Source organism: Mustela putorius, unplaced genomic scaffold (assembly GCF_011764305.1).
Source record: "Mustela putorius furo isolate JIRA1106 unplaced genomic scaffold, ASM1176430v1.1 tig00000145_pilon_pilon_pilon, whole genome shotgun sequence".
In the NCBI taxonomy this organism is placed as follows: Eukaryota; Metazoa; Chordata; class Mammalia; order Carnivora; family Mustelidae; genus Mustela; species Mustela putorius.
Window position 1 is genome coordinate 8,457,501 of NW_025421294.1, and position 26,873 is coordinate 8,484,373.

At 37.0% G+C, this 26,873-nt stretch overlaps 1 protein-coding gene across 1 annotated transcript in view; it reads right to left on the reverse strand.

Annotated features, from left to right (window-relative positions):
• ZSWIM6 (zinc finger SWIM-type containing 6) overlaps positions 1-26,873 on the reverse strand; it is a 193,281-nt gene that overhangs the window by 2,717 nt on the left and 163,691 nt on the right. The window contains exons 5-14 of the mRNA XM_045075298.1: positions 22,214-22,393; positions 17,824-18,000; positions 17,402-17,548; positions 13,663-13,809; positions 11,575-11,835; positions 7,345-7,480; positions 4,234-4,391; positions 3,474-3,637; positions 1,697-1,778; positions 1-67 (exon numbers count right to left, since the gene is read on the reverse strand). The exon at positions 1-67 is cut by the window's left edge and continues 2,717 nt beyond it. Of these exons, the coding sequence (XP_044931233.1) occupies positions 1-67; positions 1,697-1,778; positions 3,474-3,637; positions 4,234-4,391; positions 7,345-7,480; positions 11,575-11,835; positions 13,663-13,809; positions 17,402-17,548; positions 17,824-18,000; positions 22,214-22,393 (1,519 nt within the window). The remainder of the gene's footprint in view (positions 68-1,696; positions 1,779-3,473; positions 3,638-4,233; positions 4,392-7,344; positions 7,481-11,574; positions 11,836-13,662; positions 13,810-17,401; positions 17,549-17,823; positions 18,001-22,213; positions 22,394-26,873) is intronic.

Sequence of the window (26,873 nt, forward strand, 5' to 3'; positions counted from 1 at the left end):
CTTGTGGCCTCAGTGGGAGTAAAGAGGGTAAACCAGCTCTGCATGATGCTGTCCAGGGCATAAACACCTTCAAGGAACACAGAGAAGCCCTATTACTGACGAGGAGGCTGCCCAGAGGTCTTGCCTTATTTCCACCTAATAATCAATGCTTACATAGTTAACCAGCACAGGACGTGAGCTAGGCCAGAGAAATCTTGTAAGGTAATGTGCCTGGGAGCAACCTTTTAGAATAAGGTTATTATAGACTGTTATTCAGTGAAATGCCTGAAAGGAACATGAACTTCCTATAATAAACTTCCTCAGTAGTTGGTATTTGGACTGCGCCGCTTTGCCATTTCAGAAAATGGCTTTCTGCTAATGAGTTCTAGTTCACTGGGCCCCTCTGTCAGTTACCTGCTACAGAATCTGAGTCAGAAGTAACTACGACTCTCACCAAAATACAGACTTTTTATGTGGTATGTGTGTTTGTAACTTTAAAGTATACATAATACAAAATGATTAAGACACACAAAGAAGCAGAAAAATGTGACCCGTCATCAAGAGAAAAGAGTCAACAGAAGCAGATCTACAGATGACTCAGATATTAGAAATAACTGACAAGATCTTTATAAAATAACCATTCTAAGTGCAGAGATCCAATATGCCTGAGCCGTAGGAAATGCCTAATTGTGAGTGATTTAAAGAGTAGGTACGAAAATCTCACAGAGAAGTTAGGTATATACCTTGGTACAGGATAAGAGAAGCTGTAGAGCAGTTCTTCGACTGGTATTATCTTTGTACTGCTTCACTGAAGCATCACTTCAACAACTTAACAATAGAATTTTTATATTAAGACCAATTTCCCTTTGCCCAAAGTAACAAACCATTATTAAGAGTAATAAAAGAAAAAAAGCAAGAATGATTTTACAGTATCTAAAAACTGAAGAGGTAGCATCCTCTCAGTACGAAGTGTGTACCCTTTTTTGATGCAAACATGAAGGGAGACAGACAATTTAACCAACATTTATTCAAGGCAACCACCATTTTGTTGTTGTTGTTGTTGTTGTTGGCACTCCTACTGGAAATGTAGTTTTCTTTGGTACCAATTTACTGCTAGAGAGAGGAAACAGTTGGTTGACAGTCTCACCAAATGCAGATTACGGGCAACTGGGAGGATCTTCCTATGAATAGCTTTCACATACCTGAAAGCTCACCTAAACCACACCCGGTAATCATTTATCTGCTGGATACGATGACATATGCCCCCGGACAATAAAGAAAAATCTCAGCACAAATAGAGAGCTTCATATTATTTTCACTAAAATGGCCTGACCCACTAACCCACAGTATCAAGTTAGTTTCAAAGCTGGTTTCCAACCTACTAAGGATTCACTCTAGAACTCTTTAATATAAAATTATAAACCTGATTTTCACAAAAAGTTACCAAAAGCACCTTAAGAGTGACAGAACAGCAAGAAAAAAGTATTTACTCAGTGACTCAGTCAATTTTAAACAAGTCTGATACCCCACAAATGTGATAATTTGGAAGAAGAACAATGCAGGTATGCATAACTAAAGACTGGATGCAAGGGCTAGAAGGAGCAAGAAGCCCTGGAGAATTCAAGGTAAAAAAGAAACACATTCTTATGTTTGTAAATGACGAGCTAAATCCAACCATGAGGCACCTGGGAAAGCTCCTCCTCCAGAGTTTACCTACCCACTTCAGTAGCACACGTTACCAGCCACCTCACCATCTCCCGTCGTCGCCAATTTAAGGTTGACAGTGTCATTCGCATAACCTGTAAAAACAAGGTAACAATACAATGTTTCAGAAAATTAACTGACGTCAATGCAAAAGGAAACAATTCATCCCAAGGCATAAACTACGAGGAATATTCCCTACTACCAGAAGGATGAAGAGCCATATTTAGAGCAAAGTTCTGCATATCAATTTGAATTTGTTCATTCCTCCCCAGCCTAGGAGACAGAAGGCCTGTATTCTACTTCAGGGGGGCTGAGTGACCAGATGCAGCATCCTGGGCAAGTTGCTCAATTAATCACTTTTGTCATCTGCAAAATGAGAGGGCCAGACTGCAGTATTAAGCACAGTCCAGGCCCTCTCCTCCTAAGCTTTGACAAATTCCACGGTTCTAGAATTCTGAGGCTTCTCAAGAACTTAATTCTGACTAGGAACCCTTCAGTTGGCAAAGAGGTATTTTAGAATAACCAATTACCATTAACCAATAACCTTCAATCTCTGGTTGCTCTTTTTCCCAGTGATCATGAAGATAACTCAGGTGTTTGGAAAGAAATCATTTTTGGCATCAATTGATTTTTTCACTTTCTAATAAGATCTCCAAATAAAATTATCTGTCTCTTCCTGCTTCCCCCACTCAGAACATCTGGGACATAACATGCCTAAAGCCTCAGAAGGGTGTTGTAGGATTCCTTCTTGGGTCCTAGAGAGAATAAGGCAGGGATTAAGTTCTCAGTAATCTGCCATTTATTAAAAAAAAGCCTGCCAGAATTCCAAATAACCAAAAAGTTCATTAATGGTTCTTTCTGTATCCTACCTCTAAGAGGTAATAATAACAAATATAAGCCAACTAGCACCAATTTATTTTTAAAAAGAAACTTCTAAAGTGTCATTGTATAGCTTAAATGCAATCCCCTATACTCTCTGCTTGTACAGTACTGTGTAAGGGAAGTGTGCTTTCCCTATATAATCTAATTCTCAAACTCTATTAATCATCATAAGGAGAATCCATAACTTAAAAACATCTTATCAGGGCATTCTATTCCCCATACTTAAGGTAATTAGATAACAATTTCTTTCACCACTTTTAATGATGATTTTTTTAAAAAGCAAATGTTAAAAGAGAATTCCTTAGAAAAGTCAACATAAAAACTTTTCAGTTCCTGGGTTTATACAGTAATTTTTTTTAAGAAACTATAAGGAAGCAAACATCTATCTGTATGACTAACTCAAAATGTCCTTGGTAAAACATCTAAGCAGGTCTCGTGAAAGGTGAAACTGGACCCTGGCCAATCACTCCTTTATCTAATATTCTTAGGGTTATAAAAAGGAGCTAGAAGTGCCCATCTATTATGAGAATGCAAACAACAACAAAAAAAAAATCATACTTCCTCTACAACTTTAACCCCAACAACCAATTCTTTAGAGTACACGTTAGTTTCACTTACGTCTCTTACTAGCAATAATCTCCTCCATTTGCTAAAGGAGAAACAGTGATGTTAAGGCTAGAATTCAGATAATGACCCCTTTTTTTTGAAGGACAAAAACACAGCTTCTAAATGTATAGCCGCTGCACCCAAGCAGCAGTCTGGTTTGACTGGGAGTGCCCCCAGAATCTAACAGCTCTGCGCACAGAGTCGTCACAGGGTTGTACTCAACTACCCAGCTGGAAACAAGCAGAGCTGGGACCTTTATTTAGCCATCCCTGGGGCCCCCGCAATGACCACCAGCCGCGTACCTGCAGGCCCAGTTCCAGAGACACTTTCAAAAGAGTGATGTCTGGCAAGCTGTCCATGAGAGTTGCTATTTTAAATGCATCTTGGGCAAGCTTGAAGATGTGGGATGAGGAGTGAATGTTTTTCTGGATGGATTCTAATACTGTTTCCAGCCTCCGAACATCGCCTGCAAGAAGGGAAAACCAAACCAAACCAAACATCAAACAACCATAACACACACACACACACAGAGGAGGAAAAAAAGGAAACAAAACATAAAGCACAAGTTAATTTACCTGAAATGTTCACATGTGGCACAAATGTTACTACAACTAAGGGTCCCAGAGTTACTGAAATGCCTAAGAATCGCGGTTTCACAAAAAAGATACACCAAGACACACCCTTCACGACTAAAAGCACATATTAACCAGAACTGACATGAGACAGCAAAAAGCCCTCCTAGTTCCTATTACAAATTTTTGGTGAATATTTCTGGGAGAAAAAAAAAATGTAACCTAACATTTTAATCTGCTTCTGAACCTGAACCACCATTTCCATGGTATAGTAGCTAACCCTAAACTCCACCAGCACCAATTAAAGAGGAAAGTGTCAGGCTCGAGTAAGTAGCACCTGTTCCTCCCCATAAGCTAACATCTAAGGAAGAGGATCCCCTACAACTGGACATTGGCACCGCTACTGACAATTTAATAGAAAACATTATCCTTCAAAAAAAAAGAAAAAAGGCAAACACAATAATCGTGAGGTCTCAGGACAATCCAGTACCTTTGGCTGCAGTCAGCATGGTGGATGCCAGCTCACACTGCTGGGATTCTATGTGGCTTAGCGTGAACCAACGAGGATACCGGTTGGGAACAACTGATGCAATATGGTGTGGGCGGGTGAGATCTCCCGTCGGAGCAGTAGATTCCAATACTAGTAACCTGTAATGAGAAGACAAGAGAGTTGGTTCCTAGTTATTCCTTGTCCAACCCCTTGGCCACAAGACCTGATCAGAAGGCAGAGAGTGGGTAGATGGTGGGAGAAACTGTTCAGGTCCTGGGTGCAGGAAGAGCTGGTACAGTTACTCTCTGCTATCTGGATGCCAAAGACACCTTGTTAATTGCTCAGTACTCAAACCTAAGAGATTTCTTTTCTTTAGCATCATTCAAGAAATGTAATATTCAAGAAAATTAAGATATGAACATTGAGAAAATCTGAAAAACTTGATGTGCATCTACTGTAAAAATTTTGAATTTTATCACAGTCTTGAAAAAGTAAAAGTCAACAGAAACTCATAGGCAAGTGAACATTTAAGACTGAGATTACAACAGTCAGGGAACAGTGGATAGCTGAAATGGATAAGCTAGCTCATTAAAACACAAAATAAGGGAGAAGTTAAACAAAAATGACCTCCTTTCCATAGATTCATACTTCCTGCAGAGTTAGTTCCTTTTAACTTCAGGAATTTATAGTTCAAATACCTTGCATCAATCCTATCAAGAGATGATGAATGCCAATGATCCAAGTATTTGTCCTTTGACAGCCTTGCATAAATTCAGTGTTATCTCTGATTTCAATCAATCTATCTTTGATTAAGAATATGTCGGCAAATAAAGAACAATTACTGAAAACAGCACATGCTTGGTGATCTCTTCCAAACAGAAGTACTGAAGAGATTAGCAGAGCAGCTACAACTGCAGTGATTCCTTCACAATCACCAAAACACTAACACTGACTCAAGTATACCAGTGTTAGGGAATAAGAGCTAAGGACCAACAGGAATTAACAGGGTCAGGGTGTGACATTGGCCTTGGGGTCCTGCTCAAGAGCAGTTACTATTCTGGCAGGCCAAATGCCTCACTTTCTTTTCCTTTCATCTAGGGACAAAGAGATGTTAGCATTAAGGGGTAGCAAGGTAGGCAATTAATAAGAATTTTGGTAGAGTTACTTTAACTTTTCAAAAAAACCCAGAATGTTCCTATGTTCACCAGCAAATCTTTCCAGAGTTGCTGTAAACTAGTCAACAGCCCTGAGAAGATGAGAAAATGAGTGCTAAAAACATCGTTTTCCAGCTCCCCCACCCTTCTACCACTTCCAGAAAGACTAAGAAGCAAGTAGGCTACAGGTCTCTTTTCTTGCCTGTTTCCCTGGTGCCTTAAGATGCTCTAGTAGGTCCTACTACCTCCCTTCCACAGAAGGGCTTTAACAGAAGTAGCGGCAAGTAGAAGAAAAGAGATAGAAAATAATCCCCCAGTGCCCCACTAGTATCCTCCATAAACAAACTGCCTTGGCAGCAACCAAGGACAAACATAAATGAGTTTCTGAATGTTAGGAAAGCAAGCCTTTCCACCTGACAGATCCCTTCCCATTAGCCAGAATCAAAGAGAAACCTTATCACATTTTACCCTTCAACTTCACAGCGGTCATAGCAATAGCATCTGGTGGCAACATAACATTAGCATTCTTCTCTTTGCAGCAGGAACAAAATTCTTAAGATTTAAGAAGTATAGAGCTGAGCATCTGTCTTCGTCTGACAACTTCTATTTCAGCTTCCAAAAATGGGAATAGGGACTTATTTACAAAGCTGTGCTCTAAAATAAAAACCAAGGGGCATAAAGTAATTTAGTGGGTGTGTTTGGGGGGTGATTTTTACTTATGATAGCTATTAATTAAAAACAGATGAGAATTTCACAAGGTTTCTCTGATAGGTTAATGAGATTTATTTCATGGTGCCAAGGGAAGAATGCCAAGTTAAAGGATGTAAGCTTCAATACACACTGACACACACACACAGGTACACATACACATAAACACACACATACACACACACACACACACACCCAGGAGCTGCATAAAAAAGAGGCCCCCTGAAAAATAAAAACTATCTTCATACAGACAAGAATTTCTTTTGAATCCCCTACATTGGTTACAGACAGAGAATCTTTGGTGAAAAGATTCTATAGGATGGGATCAAACTATTCTCCAACACCTCAAACTCTTGAGTGTGTACACAGTTTGTCTTTGGTGACTATAACTGGGTCTAGTGTGCACTTTCACAAAGAAGTGTTTTAATTTAAAAAAACAAAACAAAATCTCAAGTTTTAAGAAAGGTGGGTATGTGTTTCAGGGCCTTAAGGTTTAATAGGCAACATATAAGAGTGAAAAATACAACCCTAAATTCATTAAAAAATATTCACCTAGACAAATTCATGATAAAAATATTGGGTAAACAGACTTTAAAAAGGAAAGTGAAAACAGAAAGGTCAATGGCAGAGAACAACATAATCTAATTATTACTACTGTAAAAAAAGGGCTGGAAGCAGTCAGAGTGAGGAGAGCAGGTCCTAGAAGATGCCTAACAGGGAAGCATTCAACCCGAGCCACAGCCCCATCTTTCCTCATCCTCCAATTGAGCACAGACGTATTTCGGTGGTACTATAGCCTTCCTGCACTAATGATGGCATGTGGAATTAACACAGGTGGGAGGGGCTCCCTCAGTTATTACATTCAGGCAAGTATGCTTATTATTTACCACTGTTCCAAAAATCTAATTTCAAAACAATCAACTATTCAGGAAGCTTTCAACCAGTGCTCCCTTATGGTTAAACTTGGCCTAAAATTGTTCTCTAACTCCCAAATGCTAGCTTCCAGAGAAATAAGGAAAAAGCCACCGAGAGCACAAGTACGAAGCAGTCTAGGATACAATTCTTCCTTTACTGTAAAACAAAAGCCAAACAAATCAACAAACCACCATCACAACAATCCAAGAAGCATGGCTTCTTTAGCTTTTCTGCTGCCTACAAGAAATATGAATGAACGAGAAGTCAGTGAACAGCCATTTTTCCCCGTGGGGAATCTGGATCGCCTCTGCCCAGCCGGGCTGTGAATACGTACCGCATCGCTCTCAGTGCAATTTTGTATGCCAATTCAGCATCATGAGGTAGGAGAGAGGTGAAGAGATACTTGGCAAATGTGTGCATTGGAACGCTCTCCCGATGGATTATTTCGCCTAAACCACTATATGGTCCGGCTGTGGGAAGAGAGCATACACATTTTACATTCCTAAAAAAGGAACTAATAAGACTTCTTGTAAAGTATATTTTCATAAAATTTTTATGTAAAATTATAACATATACAAACTAATCTAGTTAAGAATGTAATCAAAGTGACATAGTAGAAAGAAATACAATTCTTAGTAAAAAATGATTCTACAGGGTATAGTATGCAATATCAAATTCACCTCAGGACCAGTCCCCCAACTAACTATACCATAGCTAAAATGAGACTCATAGAACTAGGGGGCAGAGCTTTTTCACATTATAACTGCTTCAGAGAAAAAACCCTCCAAAGCATACAAAATCTCACAGAATTCAAGAAACAACCTTTCTCAATGTGGAACATCTGAGCATCTGGACTTTCAAATGCACAGGTGACTCTGCAGATTAACTTGGAAGCTGCCCCTGGACCCAATCAGTCTTATGGGCACAGACAAGCCGGGTTTCCAGAAAAAAGAGTACTCTGCCTCAGGAGAGCAATCTGAATCACAAATCCCAATACAAAGACTTTAAACACTGTTGCTTCTAATAAGCAGAAATAGATATTAATTCTCAGGAAGTGATTATTAATAAAAGAATAGTCAGTAACGCATTTGATACTCACCATAGGCATAAGAAAAAAAAAAAGTTAAAGTAACTGGAAATCTACCACTTTGGGGGCTCCAAAAGACCAATTTCAAAAGCAAAATTATATTTAAGCTGTCAAAATTCATTTCTTAGTAAGTTATGACAGGCATGGTGGCAGAGCTAACTTCCCCTGTGTGCTCTCTGAATGCTGTCCCTAAGAAAGGTGATACTGAATTTTAAAATACATTTTGAAAGGAAACCACAGTGGTTAGTTCAACTACTTTCCACTTAAGTACTTTGAGGTTTAGTTACTGTAAAGTGTTTAATAAATTAGTTTCCATGTCACCTTTGGGTAACATCTGTTTCATGATTTCTAGAATTATGAACCATGACACTACTGCTCAAAGGACATAATACATTTGTTTTCCATGAGACAAATCAGTCTGGCAAAGAGTTTAGAATGCAAGAAATGTCAGTTCAGAAGAAATGCTGAGAGGAGTTACTGAATGGGGCACTGGGTAGAAGCATGACACATTCTACATCATTTTAACAGAGATTATATTAACATTTCATTATTTTATTGTTTAGTATTCTTAACTGCTCATTAAGTATTTTGAAAATTATATTTTCATAAAATTTTATTTTTTACCTAGGCAAACTAAAATCCATCCCAGATTTCTAATTTTACTAAATCTATTACCCTTCTTCTTGTCGTTTAAGACATTCAAAAACGTTTTAGTGACCCAAAAGTCTTCCAAAGTTGATACAGCATTATAGCTCTGCCTTTAGCCAAATTTTTAAATTATTATTATTATGGACTGAGTGTTTATATTCCCCACCCCAATTCATATGCTGAAGACCCAACTCCTAAAAGTGACTGTACTTGGAGATAGGGCCTTTATGCAGAGGTAATGAACAGGTTACTTGAGTTCACAGGGTGTGGCCCTGATCCAACAGGATTAGTGCCCTTACAAGAACAGACACCAGAGAGCTCTCTTGCTCTCTCTCCCCCTTTGCCTTGGGAGGGCACAAGAAGAAGACAGACATTTATAAAACAGGAAGAGAGGGCTTACCAGAAATTTAACTGATACGCACTTTGACCCTGGACTTCCCAGCCTCCAGAACTATGAGATATTTCCATTGTTTAAGCCACCCACTGCTGCAGTATTTTGTGATGCCAGCTTGGGCAGACTAAAACACTAACTCTTACTTTACTGAAGGCATCATTGCAAGGCCACTTATTTTACTGAAGGCCTCCTAGCAAACTTGCAAATTATCCACTTCATTTCTCCTCCATTTCCTTTCAGTGTGAGATATTTCCATTGTTTAAGCCACCCACTGCTGCAGTATTTTGTGATGCCAGCTTGGGCAGACTAAAACACTAACTCTTACTTTACTGAAGGCATCATTGCAAGGCCACTTATTTTACTGAAGGCCTCCTAGCAAACTTGCAAATTATCCACTTCATTTCTCCTCCATTTCCTTTCAGTGTTTCCCTTAAATCATCAAGTTACCTTTTCTTGCTATGCAAAACCAACCAACCAACCGACCCAGGATGCATAATCAACACCTATTGTTATGATACCTTCTAACCAGAAACATGCTCAGTCAGGTATCACAGAATTATTTATATATTAATAATGACTGTAATCCCTAAACTCCCAGAAATGCTTTACCAATATACTAATTGATCCAATATGCCAGTATCTTAGTGTGGTCAAGAGTGATTAACACACAGCAACAATACAGGGTTACTGCTTTTTCTTTTTAGAAAACATTAGCATCTTGTATTTCAGAATAGTTACTGTCTGCTCCCTGCTGGAAATTTCCAGAGTGTAAAAACATGAAGAACTTGGTGCCCCAGTGTAGTCAACTCAGTCAGGAAGTGCTTATTTTCAGGAGTTTATAGAAATGGTCCCTCAGTCTCCCCTTGGACTGCTTCCTGCCCTGCATCACCCACTTTCTACAACCCTAGCAGGATTCAGGAAAGGAAAGGAAAAGAGGCTATGATGAGTCAAAGAGCACTCCATATAAGGCACAGTTCCTTGAAAACATGTCTAACAGGGAGAGATGCACTAATCAAAAACTAAGAAAAAGTTTTAAAATATTCACGAATAATGAACATGGAGACATTCAAAAAGGCAAATGATAAACAGGTATCAGACACCAACAACTCTAAAAACCACAAATACTCTTCCTGTCCTTCAGTATAACAGAAATCAAAAGTTGTTTACTAAAAGCCAGTGAAAGCATTAAGAATTTGTGGCTAATGATAGTGCTTATATCAAAAGGAATTATATAGGAGGAAACTAAAACAGTAATGAAAGAATGAAGATCACTTGAAATTTGCCAAGAAAGGCTTTCTTTATCCTTAGAAGAAAAAAAAAGTTAAGGTGAGGGCTTCAAAAAATGAGTATCAGAAATTTTACCAAAATTAAACATGACATTAAGAACATTTTCCCTTTAATTTTTTAATTTTGTTTTAAGAACATCTTCCCTTTAAAATGCACTTCTAAAACATATAAATGTGTAATACATTTGATGAAAATGTTTTCTTTCAAAGAGATCTTTAGCTCTGGACAAATAAAAGAGGTTGTGAAATGTTACTTTTTCTCTACATCCCTTCCCCATATTGCAACAGTTCGGAATATAAGATGAAGACACCACGCTTTATTAACCTATCAATCACAGAGAATCCCACAATACTAACACCCACATACTGAAGAGACAGAAGCAATTTTACCAATTAGGCATCACCTAAATTTGTGTTAAAGATTAGGCTATTATACTTATTACACTTATTCTTTTCCAGAAACAAACAAACAAACAAAAAACAAAAACAGACAAAACAAAACACTTTTTAAAAATAACGCTAACCAAAATTTCTTAGGCCATTCAGCTCTTGACCTTATAAAAGGAAGAAAGTTAGACTTTGCCTTGGAGAGTCCACGAAACTTTGAACTTGGCGAATCTATGCCTAATGAATTCTCTGAAATTAATTAGTACAGTGGAAATTCATTCCTGCAGCTTCTAGTCCTTTGCTAGCATGTGCAAATGGCATATTCAAAACCCAGATGTCATGTAACAGCCCTAATAATACTTCAGAGGAATGCCAACAAGTTTCCATTTCATTCAATTGATCATGCAAATAGGTACATGGCTACCAGCAACAACTCACTAAATATCAAACTTGCATTTATCTGAGTAACAGCACAGACTAAATGACAACAGTCCTTTTCAAAGTTTATGGAATTAAATGGGGCTCATTTCTAATAGGCTGCCTTACACGACCACTTAAATCAAATGACAAACATCTGAACATCTATACCTTTGGACTAAGTGGTATTATTTTTTGGATAGTAAACATTTCTATGACACTCAGAGAGCATACCATCAGAATAACTACCATACTGAATCCATTCAGGCAATAGTTCCAACGTAAGAAAGCTTCACGTCTTAATAAAATTGGCAGAACAAGTGGAAAACTTCTTTATCACACTACCTTCTAATAGGAAGACTGCTTGCTTGCGAAAAATTTTCACCAGTGTGTCATCCAATTCAATTTCCTGAAGCTTGGAAATGAGTTGCTCCTCATTCCGGCAAACCTTCTCTTGTGTGTACAACCCATCAGGCATGATACGCTGCTGTCCCAGCCCAACCAGGGCTACTTCCACAGCTAATGTTAAATAGGATTCCCCTTCCTCTAAGAATTTGTGTGCAGGGAGATGTTGGTATTCCAGAGACTTGCACTGTCCCATATTCTCTGTAAAATGTCACAAATGAAACCAGAGTTCAGATACAATACTTTTGCAGGTACTGATAGGTACGAATATTTATTTTACCCAGTACTGAAACATGAATTATTTGAGAACTAGGTAACAGCTTTCTAGGATCCTTTAAAACATGACCATGAATGACCAGATATGTTTTGGGGGAATAGACTATTACAAATATTTTTCTCCCAGTGAAAATCAATCACCAACACCCCTACAAATCTAAGAAGAAACAGTAAGAATATTTTTTTTTAAAGATTTTATTTATTTATTTGACAGAGAGAGATCACAAGTAGGCAGAGAGGCAGGCAGAGAGAGGAGGAAGCAGACTCCTTGCTGAGCAGAGAGCCCGACGCGGGACTCGATCCTAGGACCCTGGGATCATGACCCGAGCCGAAGGCACCGGCTTAACCCACTGAGCCACCCAGGCGCCCCAATAGTAAGAATATTTAAGAGTGAAAAAAGACTTTAAACAAGAGCAAAATTACATAATGACTACAATAAAAAAAAGTTTCCAAACTGTTATCACAATGTTGAAATTTAATGAGAAAAGTAGAGAACACAACAACAAGTAACCCAGTTTCAAGGTCCTTTCTGTTACCAAAGAGCCATCAGTTACCAAAAGAGGAAGGACTCTTTGGACATTCTCTTATCTCTGTTGAAGTATTTCTCTTAGAAATGTTAACAAACTTCAACCAGCAAACTCCCAAGGAAAGGGATCAGAGTCATACCTTTCACAGTCCTGACAGAGTCTGGGGCACCAATAACCCATGAAGGCAAACACCACAGAAGAAATTATGGAGGCGCCATATAATTAACCCTCTGAGTTCACCTGGGCATGAAAGCAGCTGAGGGACAACCCTTCCTGCCTCCCACACCTCTGTCCACAGCCCACACATAGTCATTTTAGGGATGATGCTTAAGTCTCAAGAGTCAGAGAGAAATTTCAAAACACTGCTTTATAGGAATGTGTGATGTCAAACACTTTTAATGACATTAGATAGTTCTCTTAAAGTAGACTACAACGCATTTAAGTGACAAGTAACTTCTAATGCAGACAAATTTCTAGTTCTAAATGCTATGATACACATCTTTATTTTAAATCATGATGCTGGAAAACAGGGATAAATGCAGATAATTCTTAGATCCAGAATCACTGGCTAAAAGAAAATAAGTATCTTTAAGATTATTTATTTATTTGAGAGAGGGAGTGAGTGAGTTAGAGAGAAAGCATGAGCAGGGGGAAGGGTAGAGAGAAAAGCAGCCTTCAACTGAGCAGAGAGCTGGATGCCAGGTTCCATGCCAGGACCTTGGGATCATGATCTGAGCTGAAGGCAGACGCTTAATCAACTGGGCTACCCAGGTGCTCAATATCTTAAAGGTTCTTTTTTTTTTTTTTTACTTAAGATTTTATTTATTTATTTGACAGAGATCACAAGTAGGCAGAGAGGCAGGCAGAGAGGCAGGCAGAGAGAGAGGGGAGAAGCAGGTTCCCTGCTGAGCAGAGAGCCCGAGGCGAGGCTTGATCCCAGGACCCTGAGGATCATGACCTGAGCCGAAGGCAGAGGCTTAACCCACTGAGCCACCCAGGCATCCCAGTATCTTTAAGGTTCTTAACAAACGTTGACAACTGTCAATTCCAAGACTTTCCCTGTTTGTAAAGCCTTCCACAAAAGCATGCTTTCCTTGCTCTCTTGCTAACTTTAAGTACTATTAACCCTATGGATTCATTAAACAAACTGTGACCAAAACAATGACTAATAACACTCAGGCTAAGGGAGAAAAGCACATGAGGGAGAGAATGCCACTAGTGTTACCTGTAAAATCAGAGAACCCAGAGAAGTTTTCATCATCAATTCGGCAGGCTTCCATGAGGCTGCTGAAAAGAGTGCCCACAGGGTCCAGGGGGTGTCCAACCCAGCCTTCAAGATTGGTTATCGAGGTGATGCTTTTATGGGGTAGCTCTGTGTAAGAAAAGGGAATTGAGAGATGGAAACAAGTAGAGGAAGAGGGGCTTTACCACTTAATAGTGGTATCCTAACAAATTAGTACTGAATTCAATTGGCAATTCCCCTTTAACTAAAAAGAACAAAGATACACATAATCCCCAACATGTTACCTACTTTGTGTTCATAGGGGTTATCTGTAAATCGGTATAAATGCTGTCAACTTTCTAGGATGGTCCCCTAACATCAATTTATGTGTCCAAGGTACTGGGTGAACATTACTACTTATACTATTAAATGATGTTGCATGAGGACAAATGAATTCCAAATTTTCACCTGAGAAGTGAGGAACAACTCTCCTTACTTCCCCAAGAGAGGCATTAGAGAAGATTTTGAAGTCCCCCTAGAATGATCACTGGCTAATTATATTAAGAAGATTACTCTCAGAGTCCATGTTCAGTGGGTCATCTATACTGGAGACTAGAGGGGAGTGGTAAGCTGGTCCAAGCTGGACCCCTCTATGGGTATCATTAAAGTACTCTCCTTGTATCTACAAAGGCCTCATTATCACGGCTCTGTATGCCATTTAAGAGAGGCCCTTTGCCACAAAGAACTATAGCAAAAAGTAACATATAATTTAGATGAAACGTATCCTTTTTCATTTTCTTCACAGAATGGTAGCACTTTCAAGTTCTTAAGTTAAATTACAGAGTTCTGAGAAAAAAGCTGTAAATATTTTAAGATACGTTCCTTGTAAAGAATGCTGTATTTTACATCCAAATGTTTACTAAAGTAATAAATAACAGTAGCTCCTTCTTAAAGAAAATATAATGAAATCTGTATACTATATAAAATATCCAAGTCAAAAACTGACTTTTACAAATCGCTAAAGAACCATTCCATGAATCCAATATTGCTTTAGAAGTCTTCTGGTTTTGGACTATCAACTATCAGTACATGAAAATGAGGAATTGCCTGGCACAAACTATTAAAATTTAAAGGTTGGGTCCTATATTCCTTGAAAGGGTCTTTCCCTTTGGTTTCTGTCACTGGCTTTCACATACAAAACCAGTATGAAAAAAGAAAACCAGTATTACTCTCAGAACAACAAAACATGTATGTTTAATGGAGGGCCGGGAGAGGAAACGTGTGTGTAAAGGCATGTGATATAAGGAAGTGTTGTACTTACACAAATAAATCTATTTTCAAGTGATGGAAACGAGAGAGAAAATTTTATAAAGTATTTCCTCTATTTTCCTTCCACACAAAAATTAGTGAAAGCAACACGGAAATAAGGGAAATAAATTTTTAAAAAGGAGAACAATTTCTTTTCAGAATCAAGAAACTAAGTGAACTAAGAGAAAGACAAATACCATATGATCTCTCCTATATGTGGAATCTGAAAAAAAATATCCAAGCTCCTAGACACAGAGAACAGACTGGTAGTTGCCAGAGGCAGTGGTGGATATGAGTGAAAGGGGGAAAGGTAAAAACTTGTACTTATACGATGAGCAAATCATGGCGATGTAATAAGGTACAGCATGACAACCATAGCTAATAATGCTGTGTTACATAGATGAAAGTTGCTAAGAGTAAATCTCAAAAGTTGTCGTCACAAGAAAAAAATGTGGAACTCTATATGGTGACAGATATTAACTAGATTTACTGTGGTGATCATTTTTATATCGAATCATTATATTGCATAACTCAATGAATATGATTTTATGTCAAATATATCTCAACAACAGTAAAACCTGACATATTATGCCAAATAGTACTGAAAATGTATAAGGTATATATTTGCTAATCTCGACCACATAACAAATAAATATCATGGCAATTTGGAATTATAACAGCAATGAAAAACCCATTCTTTAAATATGGACCCAAAAAAAGAGAGAGAAAGATACAGATATAGAGATGCAATCATAGTAATAACTTAAGAATAGTCTGAAATAAGTTTTCACTGCTCACAGGATAAAAAGGAGAAATGGGTCTAAGAGTGGTTTCAAAGATAAGTAAAAGAGTCTAACTTAACATATATTCTAACTTACCTACACAAACTAACATTTTTACACTTTCCATTTCTTAGATATTGCAATATTTTTATTAAATTCAGTTTAAAAACACTTCTAACACAAGCTTATAATATGATATTTTAATCTAATAACCATCATAACCTATCTTTAATTTTACAGTATAAAAAGTACCTCACTCTCTCTTAGCCTGAAAATTACTTACTATCCTTTAGTGTTTGGGAAGAGGAGGCTGTTTCAGAAAAAATTTCCAAATGTCCAAGCAATATATTTTGCAAACACATCTCGTAATCAGTTACGTTATGAAGAACATGAAGAAATGGACAAAATAGTGATCACTAGGGATATTACATTCCAATTCCATCTAAGCTCCCCTTTTTTGGTGTAAATTTTTAACTCTAAAAAATTTTCCTTCATCATATAAATGATAATGTTAGTTCACATTTATAATAAGTCTGAAATAGATAGTATTAAAGGTTGTATCAAAAGCTTACTTTAACCTTCAGCTTATTTCAACAACTTTTGATAAATTTTAGCTGTATCCTTGGTGTGTGCATAATCACAATAGGATTAAAAACCAAAACAGGACTCAAAAAATCCCCCAGCAACTAAAATATCTCTCCGAATAAGAAATAAAACTCCAGTTTGAAAAAACAAACCTAATCAAAGAAACATAAAAAGATTTATACCTATAGAAGGAACAAGAAGTACATTGATTAATCAGAAAAGGCATATAGACATTTTTTTCTGGTCGGGGCCTTATGCATGTTAACGTAACTCTCTGCAATTGCTATTGCTCATCAATACTTATTTAAAATTTAAAAGATTAATAGTAAACTAAAATAAAGCGAACTTAAAATGTGTTGTCAGTTGGCAGCTCATCAAACTGTTATTTATAGAATTTTAAAAATCCAGGAGTTTTGATTACTTAAAATAAAGACCATATCCTAAAGTGCAAATTGTTACAGGTAAAAAGTTTTAGAGTGCTTCCATGCCGTGCCAGACTCTTTTAAGAGCATTATAGGAATTAACTAATTTAATTTCCTCAACAACTCTTAAGAGACAGGTCTACTAAGCCCTAGTCCACAGATGAGGAATCTCAATCGCAGGAGCTCAAATCACTGCCTAAGGTCTCCCATCTGAGACCTACAGCTAGGATTCAAACATAGACAGTCTGCCCCCAGACTCCTCACTGTTAGAATTAAAACGTACTTTCACTAAAGAAGGTATCTGGCCAACCAGCATTTTCAGTAATTCAGACACACTAAATAATTACTTGGGGGGGAAAAAAAGATTTTTAAAAAATCATGTAATTTTTAAAATTAATTAGTTATTTTTTTTAATTAACTAACCCAAGAAATGTTTTTAAAAATCTTATTTCTTACAACATTCAACCAGGAAAAATGTGCCTAAAATTTCTCACAGACTAGCTATTAAATATTTCCAATGAGTGGCAGGAAATGTCATCTTCATTGCTCTAATTTCAGAAGCACTCTCACTCAAGAGACGACAAAATCTAGTCATGTCATCACCAAGAATCCCATTCCAATAAAAACAAACTCCTTCCCATTCACCTTTTTTTTGAGTTCGGAACGTTTCCAACTGCTTCTGTTGCTGTCGTCTTAACGTGTTAACAATAGCTATTGCTAATCTCAGTGCTTCTCTGGGGTACCCATGAGAACGTAACGCGTCCACTCTTGCACAAGCTGTAGGAACATGTTCTAAAACAAAAAGTTAAGGGCAGAAAGTTGCCATCGTCAGATATATCTACAAAAACAGCACTTAAACAGTAAGATGTTTCCCCCCAAAATACTATTCAAAAGACATAAGAAACCATTTCTGAACTTGGATTTGAATGAAACACTCAGCTCCTACTGCCAAGCATTCATCCATCTCCCACTAAATCCTTTGACTCTCCACCTCCCACTCCAATAATGCTATAGAAACGAAACAAAGAAGTAAGTCATGGAAATGTCTTTCCGGTTTGGCCACTTACCATGCCAGAGGGGCCACCCGCGGGAGTCAAAGAGGGAGTTTTCAGTGTCGTCATGGTAACAGTAGTTGGTGTATAGGTCACTGCTGATAATGTGCTGCAAGTGGCTATCCTGCCAGTGGAGATCGCACGCCTCGATGGCTCGGGTGAACACTGTCCGATGTGGCCTGTTCGACGAATCTGTTTTTTCCACAATTCAGAAAGCCATGTCAGCTACTATTCACGTGTGAATCCCTCAGTCATACCATTGTGTGGCCAGATGTTCATGAACACACTCACACACACTGTCCTGCACCCCCTAAGCAGAAGGATGAAGGGGGAATACTCTCACGTCCTAAGTACTAGGAGGCAAGTCAGCCCAAAGAGCCACCATCCACTCACTTGTTTTTATCAAACACACACACTCTGCAGCCATCAAAGCTAAGGTTAAAGGCATCCTGCAAAAAGAAGTGTCAAGTCTAGTTTCCATGCCAAATACACTCGGAGGAGGCACTCGGTACAAAAATCACATGAAAACTCACTGCTCCCCACTTCTGAGGTGCTGTGGTGGGCTGCCCTGATGGGATCAACAGCTCTCACAAACACTATGCAAGAGATGTGACACCAGCCATGGAACCTTTCAGGAAGATGCAATCAGCCTTTAAAGATATGCAGAAGGGTTGTGCTTTTGGTTGTATTTTTTAACTATATTGTGCGGTTTTGCACAATTAAAACTATTATGCTTCTTGGGATATAATAATTAAATGCCACTTTATATCCCAAAGGGCATAAATGCATATATTTAACATTTCACAAAGCCACACAACATAGCTACAAAACAAACCAGCGCACTTACCTTGCCCCTACAGGCTGCCTCCTGACTCCTGTGCAGGTTCCATGACTGGTGTGATGTCCCCAGCATAGTGTATGCCGGGGCATCACAAAAGAGCAGAAGCATACACTCCGAAGAGGATTCAAGTTTCTGGACCTGACGGAGAAAAGAAATGTTTGGGGAATAAAGAATATTCTCATCCCAACTCCTGGGAATACTCAGTCCCTCTGGATAACATGGTTCAAATTCTATAATTGCAATCCCACCCTGTGGGTCCCCGCTCCAGACTTACCTTCAACTGTGGCACAAACCATAGCGAGTCTCCACTGAAAATCAGGGTTACAAACTATGCTTATGTATATGTATTTTACTTAGCTCAAGTATCAGCCCTCACTGTACTGAGATTTAACTCGGTGAGAAGGAAACTGCAACTTTGGCTAAGCAAAAAGAGGGAATCTTGAAAACCGAAACACAGCCATCTAGCACACTCATCTAGCACAACTCCCCTATTCTGCTGATTGAGCCGAAAACCAAGAGAAGTGACGGGACTGGCAAGGTCACATGGCCAGGCATGGCAGTCAAGATCAAAACCCAAATATCCACACTCTGAATTCAGGAATTTCAGCTGTTGTGCAAGGCTTCTGAGGGGTCTTTAACAGAGAGACACATTACGTCAGCTTGGTTTCAGGTCAACTTAGATCTCTGTATTTGAATGTGAAACATATCAAAATGTATGATGACATAATTTGAGAGGCATAATACTGACAGTATCTGATACAGCCCTGCCCAGTGCACAGATGCTCACCTTGCAAACAGGAAGAAGGGGCCCCATATTTAAGGGCCTCTGAACCTATCAGGGCTTTTTGCTGAGCAAGACAGAGACAGCCCTATCCAACAAATAATTGGTCCCGTGACCTCTGTTATTTGGTTAAATATTCCTAAGTCCAAATTTTATACATTTTAAGTGGCTCTGTCATTTCACTATTTTTATTTAACTCTAATCATAGAAACAGAATTTAAAACTAGAAGGAGACTTAAAAAAGAAACTTAGTATTCTGCATGTATTAAAAAATTAAGAGTTCTACTTCTCAATTGGCTTACTGTAGTATCAATAATAAAATTAAGTTGTAGAGTATGACTCCATTAGAAAATAAAACTCAACTTTTCACATATTTGCATGTGATTGTATGAGCAAAGAGAAAAGTACAGGAACACATCTCACTTTTATTACTGGTTAGCTATAAAAGACCAATAAAAACCATTCTAACAAAAAAGGCCAAATATTCTGGCTCCTCTATACAGAAAACAAAAAAAGGAAAAAAAAGCTAAATACTATTGAAATAATAATTAAATGAAACTGCAAAATATAAAGTCTTAATAACATGGGAAATAAACACTGTGTATAGAGACAATGACTACAAAAATAAAATTTGATCAGTATCAAAATTATGGCCACTTTTTACCTTACATGTGTAGTTTTTTTTTTTTTTTAATTTTTTGCAACAAGATGGAAAAAAGACATGGATTACCTTAACGAAATTTTCGAAATGACAAATACATAAATTTATAAACAGATTTTAAATATAAAGTACATATAACATTACTACATGCTGATTAAAGAAAATCTGGGATTTTCAGAAAAGTAAAAAGGGGAAAACTATTCGCTCTATTATAAAAAAATTAAAATAAAAAACTGGCTATCATCTGGTACATTAAAAAAAACCCTACTCTTTCAAAGAGTGTGGATTTTAATGTTATTAATTAATTTTAACAAATAATCTTAGCTAAGACAAGGCCCAGCTCCCCCTTCACATTCACTCCAGCACGGCAGCATATCCAACTCTGCCCATAGCTTGAGTCCTGCTGCACACGCTCCACCCAGCTGCAGTGGCGCGGCTGCTGGGCTCTGCTGGCTACCGCAGACTCTCCCTTGCACTCCAACAGAGGTGCTACGGGCTGAACATCAGCATCCCTCTGTACAGACGTCTCTTCTGACAGCACCCCCAAGAGGATGCGGAGATTCTGCTAAAAACAGGAACCCTGTGTCATTAGGCCCAACAGCGAGAAACAATTGCCCTAATTAGAAACTAGATTCTGACTTCATGTGCCTGGACCAAACCATACATGAAATGAACTCTTTTCTTCTGCAGGTTGGACCATTTCTTAAAAGGCTCTCTAAAGTCCATGGAATATTTCTGTTCCATCAAAGACAAAGTGACCAAATGTAAAGTAAAAGAGTAAACTATAAAATGTTAGGCTGGCAGTGCCAAAAAGTAGATGAGGAGTGGAACAGAGAAACCTCAAAATAAAATTAAGTAAAAGGAGATTTATTAAACAAAATAATCATGGGCAATAAAGGTATGATAGATTTCAAATACTAAATTCCCAAGGCAAATATCTCTAGACAAAGCAAAGCCAGATCTTTTCTAAGTCCTAAAACTTCTTTTTGATTGGACAAGTCCCTGTGGAGTCATACATCTCATTTTCTTTGTAGAGACTTACAGCCCTATTTTAACATTCATACTCAACACAATGTCTAGCTCTTTCTAGTGGAACCAACTCCATATAGCGTCAGCACATACAGAATGACAATCTTGATTCTGGATCCTTCCAGGGTCATTTGACTACTATCGTACATCGTTCATAACTTTAAAGTCTGTCAAATCCTCCTGACCCCAAAAAAGGCAGCAGGAGCACAAAATCACACAAAAATAGTGACATGAATTAGTGAAGGAAATTTTTTTTTTTAAAACTTAGTTGAGGACTTGGTTCTGAAAGAAAAAAGAAAATAGTATAATAGCTGAAAAGGAAAATGAGGCCAAGGAAGGATTTGGGATTTTTTTGCAGATGAGAGGAACATCACTGATCTAAATGGATGGATCCAACAGAAAAGGGGAAGCTGAAAAAACAGCATAGAAATGAGAGACACAGGCCCTTAAGAGGACATATGGAAATGTCTGAAAACATCTCTTAATTGTCCCAAAGATTGGAGGGCGCTATTAGCTTACAGCAGGTAGGACCAAGTATGCTAGACAATCCTTTACAATAAAGAATTTTCCTACTTCAAATGCCAACAGCATCCCATGACCCTCCAGCTCCGTCATAAATGCTTATTTGCTATATATTAAAACTAACAATTTTTAACTGATGAAATTACACAGCAACCCCAATATGAATTGGGTTGCACCAACAGAGATAAAAACACAGTTTCTCAAGCCTCTCAATATTTTGTTTTACAAGGTAATGTATTATCACCCTATTCCATGATTTTTAAAAAAAATTTCCCAAACTAAATAATTACTGGGGAATTTTAATACATACTCATACATAAAAGTATAATACCTTTTTACTTTTACCATTTAATAATATCTATCTGTATTCTGATAATATAAAAAAACACACACAAAGGAATCAGGTAAAAATGAAAAATGCATACATTCATGTTCAAAACATGAAGTCCTTAAATTCTTTTAAGGTCTAGAAGGCAAAATAATTTTCCCACATACATGATAAGTTACTATTAGAAGCATATATACACACTCAGGTGGACACAAAGTGAACAGAATATTACTGTGGACTCACCTTGGTTGGCATTTGCACCCTGAGGCAAAGCATTGGTTAAGTTGGGTAATTCACTGCCATGATTTCCATCTTCCCATGGACAGACATCTACACTGTTCCACTTTTTCAGCTGTTTTAACCAACTGGCCTTTTGCTCCAACTTGCAGTGGGGGTTTAAAACTATACACATCCACAGAGCACCTAATTTAAAGGGAGAAAGGGAAGTGAATTTCAAAAATTATAAAAATTTCCAATTCTAATTTCCAATGTCACATATTAAATGCTTTCAAAATGGACTCAGGTCTGCTGTTTTTATAACTCAATTCTCTCCTTAATCCAAGCCATAAATCTCATATGGAGTTTAATGGAAGAACAACAGAACCCAAATTTGAACCAAATAGCCAAACACTGTTACACATAAAGATGAAAGATGATTTCAAATGCTAACTGTAATCACCTTCCTACTTGTGTGACATTTTGGACAAAAATACCAATAAAGAATAAAACCTTACGGTCCAGTTTGCCACTTTAATTTACAAATGGTTTTTATATATGAATTCTGGAACAAACCACGCTAAATGGTTCTTTGATGCAATAATTAAATTTCCCTTTTTATAATGAAATCATAAAGATATATAATGGGCACCAGCAGTTTCCCAGTTTTATAAGCTGTAAAGTTTATGATATTTTTAAATTAGTATGCATATCTATACATTAATATGCATATTTATATATCAAAAGATCTTTAAAATTCACTTAGACATACCTCCTTAAATGATTTAACCAGAAACTGAACTTATTATAAGTGAAATCACTAAGTTTATGTCTTTATGTAAATGAAATTAAATATTTATCAAAATTCCACTTGTTTTTCAAAGGAAAAGCTATAATGAATTTAGAAGGGATAACTCATAATTTGATTTAAGTACAGATAAAATTTACTATTTCACAAGTTCTAAAACTTTAAGTTTTACTTTACTAATTTCAACACAAGACAGATTCTATTATTTCAAACCCATTCTCAACACTTTTTCTTTGAACAGGTACGTGTATCTATATCTATTTTAATCAACTATGTTAGCTGAGTGAATAACAAAGGTAGAAATGAGCAGTTTGTTTTGTCCAAAAGAGATGCTTTACATTCTTCCACATTTAAAATTGGTAAGTTTTCCAAGTGAACATCAATAGATAAATGGATAAAGATGTGGTGTGCACACATACACACTACGGAATATTATTCAGCCATTAAAAATGAAGCCTCTATTTCTAACAATGATGGAACTAGACAGTACAAATGCTAAGTAACATAAGTCAGTCAGAGAAAGACAAATACCATATGGTTTCATTCATATATGGAATTTAAGAAACAAAACAAATGAACAAAGGAAAGGAGAGAAAGAAACAAACCAAGAAAGAGACTTTTAACTACAAAGAACAAACTAATGGTTCCCAGAGGGGAAATGGGTAGGGGGGTGGGTAAAATAGGTGATAGGGATTAAAGAGTACACTTATAATGATGAGCAGAGTAATGTATAGAATTGTTGAATCACTATACTGAACACCTGAAACTAACATAACACTGTATGTTAACTATATTGGAATTAAAATTAAAAACTTAATTAGCAAGCTTCTTCAATTACAGAATCTGTTATTTTAAATATCAAATAACCTTTACCAACAGAAAATAAAAATGGCTACAACCTATTTAAGCCACAGATATTTAAATATTGCATTTCTATATTTTCAATTGGCATTTTTAAATGCCAATTAAAAACAAAATGTGATCAGTTAAAATGAAATAAACCCACTACAGCCTATCTCTCCCCAAGAAAACAGAAAGCAGCAACCTGAGTACTCTATAAAGTAAATAAAAGCAAGCAGACTGGAGAAATAAAACTTTAAGAAGTAAGCCACATCATGCTGATTTCCTGTTACATTTTCCCCCTCTGCTATCTCCTGGCACGGACAGATTAGCTCCATTTGGCAACAGAGGGTACATACAGTAAAAACTTAAGAAAAATCTCATCTAGTTGGTGAGATAACTGGGAAAAGTGGCCCTCTTCACACTCAGGAGTTGGAGCCAGGTGGATCCAATCTGTAGGTACCAACAGGTCTAAGTCTAGTGCACCAGAAAGACCAAAAGCAGCAGATCAAAGCTTTGAAAATTATGGATATGTCACCCAAATCAGATAAAACAGAAGTTAAGTATGAATCTACCCTGGTTATTGGTTGTATGCTTTAAAAAAACAAAACAATGCTCCAGAGGACTTTAATAAGACCCAGACTCAGGGGACACCTGGGTGGCTCAGGTCATGATCCCATGGTCCTGGGACTGGGCCCTGCATTGCATGGGGCTCCCTGCTCAACAGGAAGCCTGCTGCTTCTTCTCCCACTCCCCCTGTTTGTGTTCTCACTCTGTCAAATAAATAAAATCTTAAAAAAAAAAAAGAAGACCTAGGCCTTCACAACACAGTATTCGAAATGTCCGGCATCCAAAATCACTTGGCTTACAAAGAAACAGGGAAATGTGATCAATTCTCAAGGGAAAAAAACAATCAGCAGATGCCAACGAAGAAGAACCAGATGTGAGAATTATCAGTCAGAGATTGTTATAGCAACTATTTTAACTATGCTCCATGAGATGAAGGTAAAAACTAATGAAAGGAGTAAAACACCAACTATTAAAAGAACCAACTAGAAAGTTTAGAAGTGAAAAAAATTATCTGAAATAAAAAATCCACTGGATGGGATCAATGGCAAAAGGGATATGAGAGAGGGAAAAGTTAGAGAATGTGAAGATAGTAATGATCTCATCTGAAGAACACAGAAAATCTTAGACAAGTGGGAAAACATCAGAAGATGTAACACTTGTGTCATTGGAGCCCCAGAAGATGAGACACAGATACAGAAAAATGTGGAAGAAATGACTGCAAACTTCCAAATTTGGAAAAATTATGAATTTTACAGAATGAAGAGGCTCAGCCAACCACAAAAAGAGTAAATTCAAAGAAAACCATGCCCAACATCTCATAATCAAATCACTAAAACCAAACCTAGATTAAAAAAATCTTGAGGGGCGCCTGCGTGGCTCAGGTCATGATCCCAGGATCCTGGGATGGAGCCCCATGCCGGGCTTTCTGCTCAGCGGGGAGCCTGCTTCTCTGCCTACTTGTGGTCTCTCTTTCTCTCTGTCAAATAAATAAATAAATAAAATCTTTTTAAAAAATTAAAAAAATAAAAATAACTCTTGAAAGCAAAGACTAAAACATCATATATGGAAGAACAACTCAAATAATTTGGGATTTCTCATCATAAATCACAGAGGATAAAGGACAGTGGAACAGCATCTTCAAAGTGTTGAAAGAAACTGAAGCGTCTATATCCAACAAAAATATTGCTCAGGAACGGTGGTGAAATAAAGTTATCCTCACATCAAGAAAAACTAAGCATTTGTTACCAAAGAGACTTGTTCTAGAAGAAATGTTAAAGGAAGTACTTTAGGCTAAAGAAAAATAATACCAGAGTGAACTGGGAAATACAGGAATAAAAGAAGAGCAATAGAAATGATACATACCTGACTACATATAACAAGCTGCTTTTGTCCTTTTAAGTTGTTTCAAATAAATGTGAGTATTGAAAGCAGCAATATGGATACTGCCTTGTGGCATTTTAAATGTATGAAGATGTAATACACATAAAAACTATAACATAAAGAAGGGAGAGTAAAGGGACCTAGAAGATTATTAAAACTCTATAGTCTACTTAAAGTGGCAAAATATGAACTCAAAGTAGACTGGTTAAGGTTAAGTATGTTTATTATAATACCCAAACCATTAAAACTACACAAAGAGACACAAACAAAAAAGACAATAGATTAAATGAAATACTAAAAAAGGTTAGAACAATCCAAAGAAGAGGAGAAAGCAGGGAAGAAGGAACAAAGGAATAAAAACAGAGAGGATAATAAACAGAAAACAAGTACTAAATGGTAGACTTAAATTAAACTACATCAATAATTACATTAAATGTAAATGATCTAAACATACAAATTTAAAAAGATAAAATTAGATTAAAAAGCAAGACTCAACTTTATGCTATGTACAAGTAAGCTATTTTAAATGTAATAACATAGAGGGGTTAAATGGAAAAGAACAGAAAAAGATATAGTATGTAACCACTTTCAAAATAAAGCTGGTGGCCATATTAATATCAGACAAAGTAGATTTCAGAAAAAGAAATACCTCAGATAAGGTGAGACATAATAGGATAAAAGGGTCAGTTCTCTAAAAACACATGAGGATCCCAAATGAATAAAGCTAAATCTAACACTAAGATTTCAAAATACATGAAATATTTAGCTTAAAGCTTACAGGAGAAATAGAAAAATTCATAATTATATTTAGAAACTAATATTCCTTTTTCAATAATGAAACAAGTAGACAGAAAATTAGCAAGGATGAATACCTAAATACTATCAACCAATTTAAGCCTCAATGACATTTACAGAACATTCATTCTACCTATTACTAGAAAAAACAAAACAAAACACTACTCTTTTTAAAATGCACAAAGAATATTCACCAACGTAGTCTGTATTCTAGACCGTAAAACAACTTTGATAAATTTGAAAGAACTGAAAACATACAAAGTATATTCTCTGATGTAACAGAATTAAACCAGA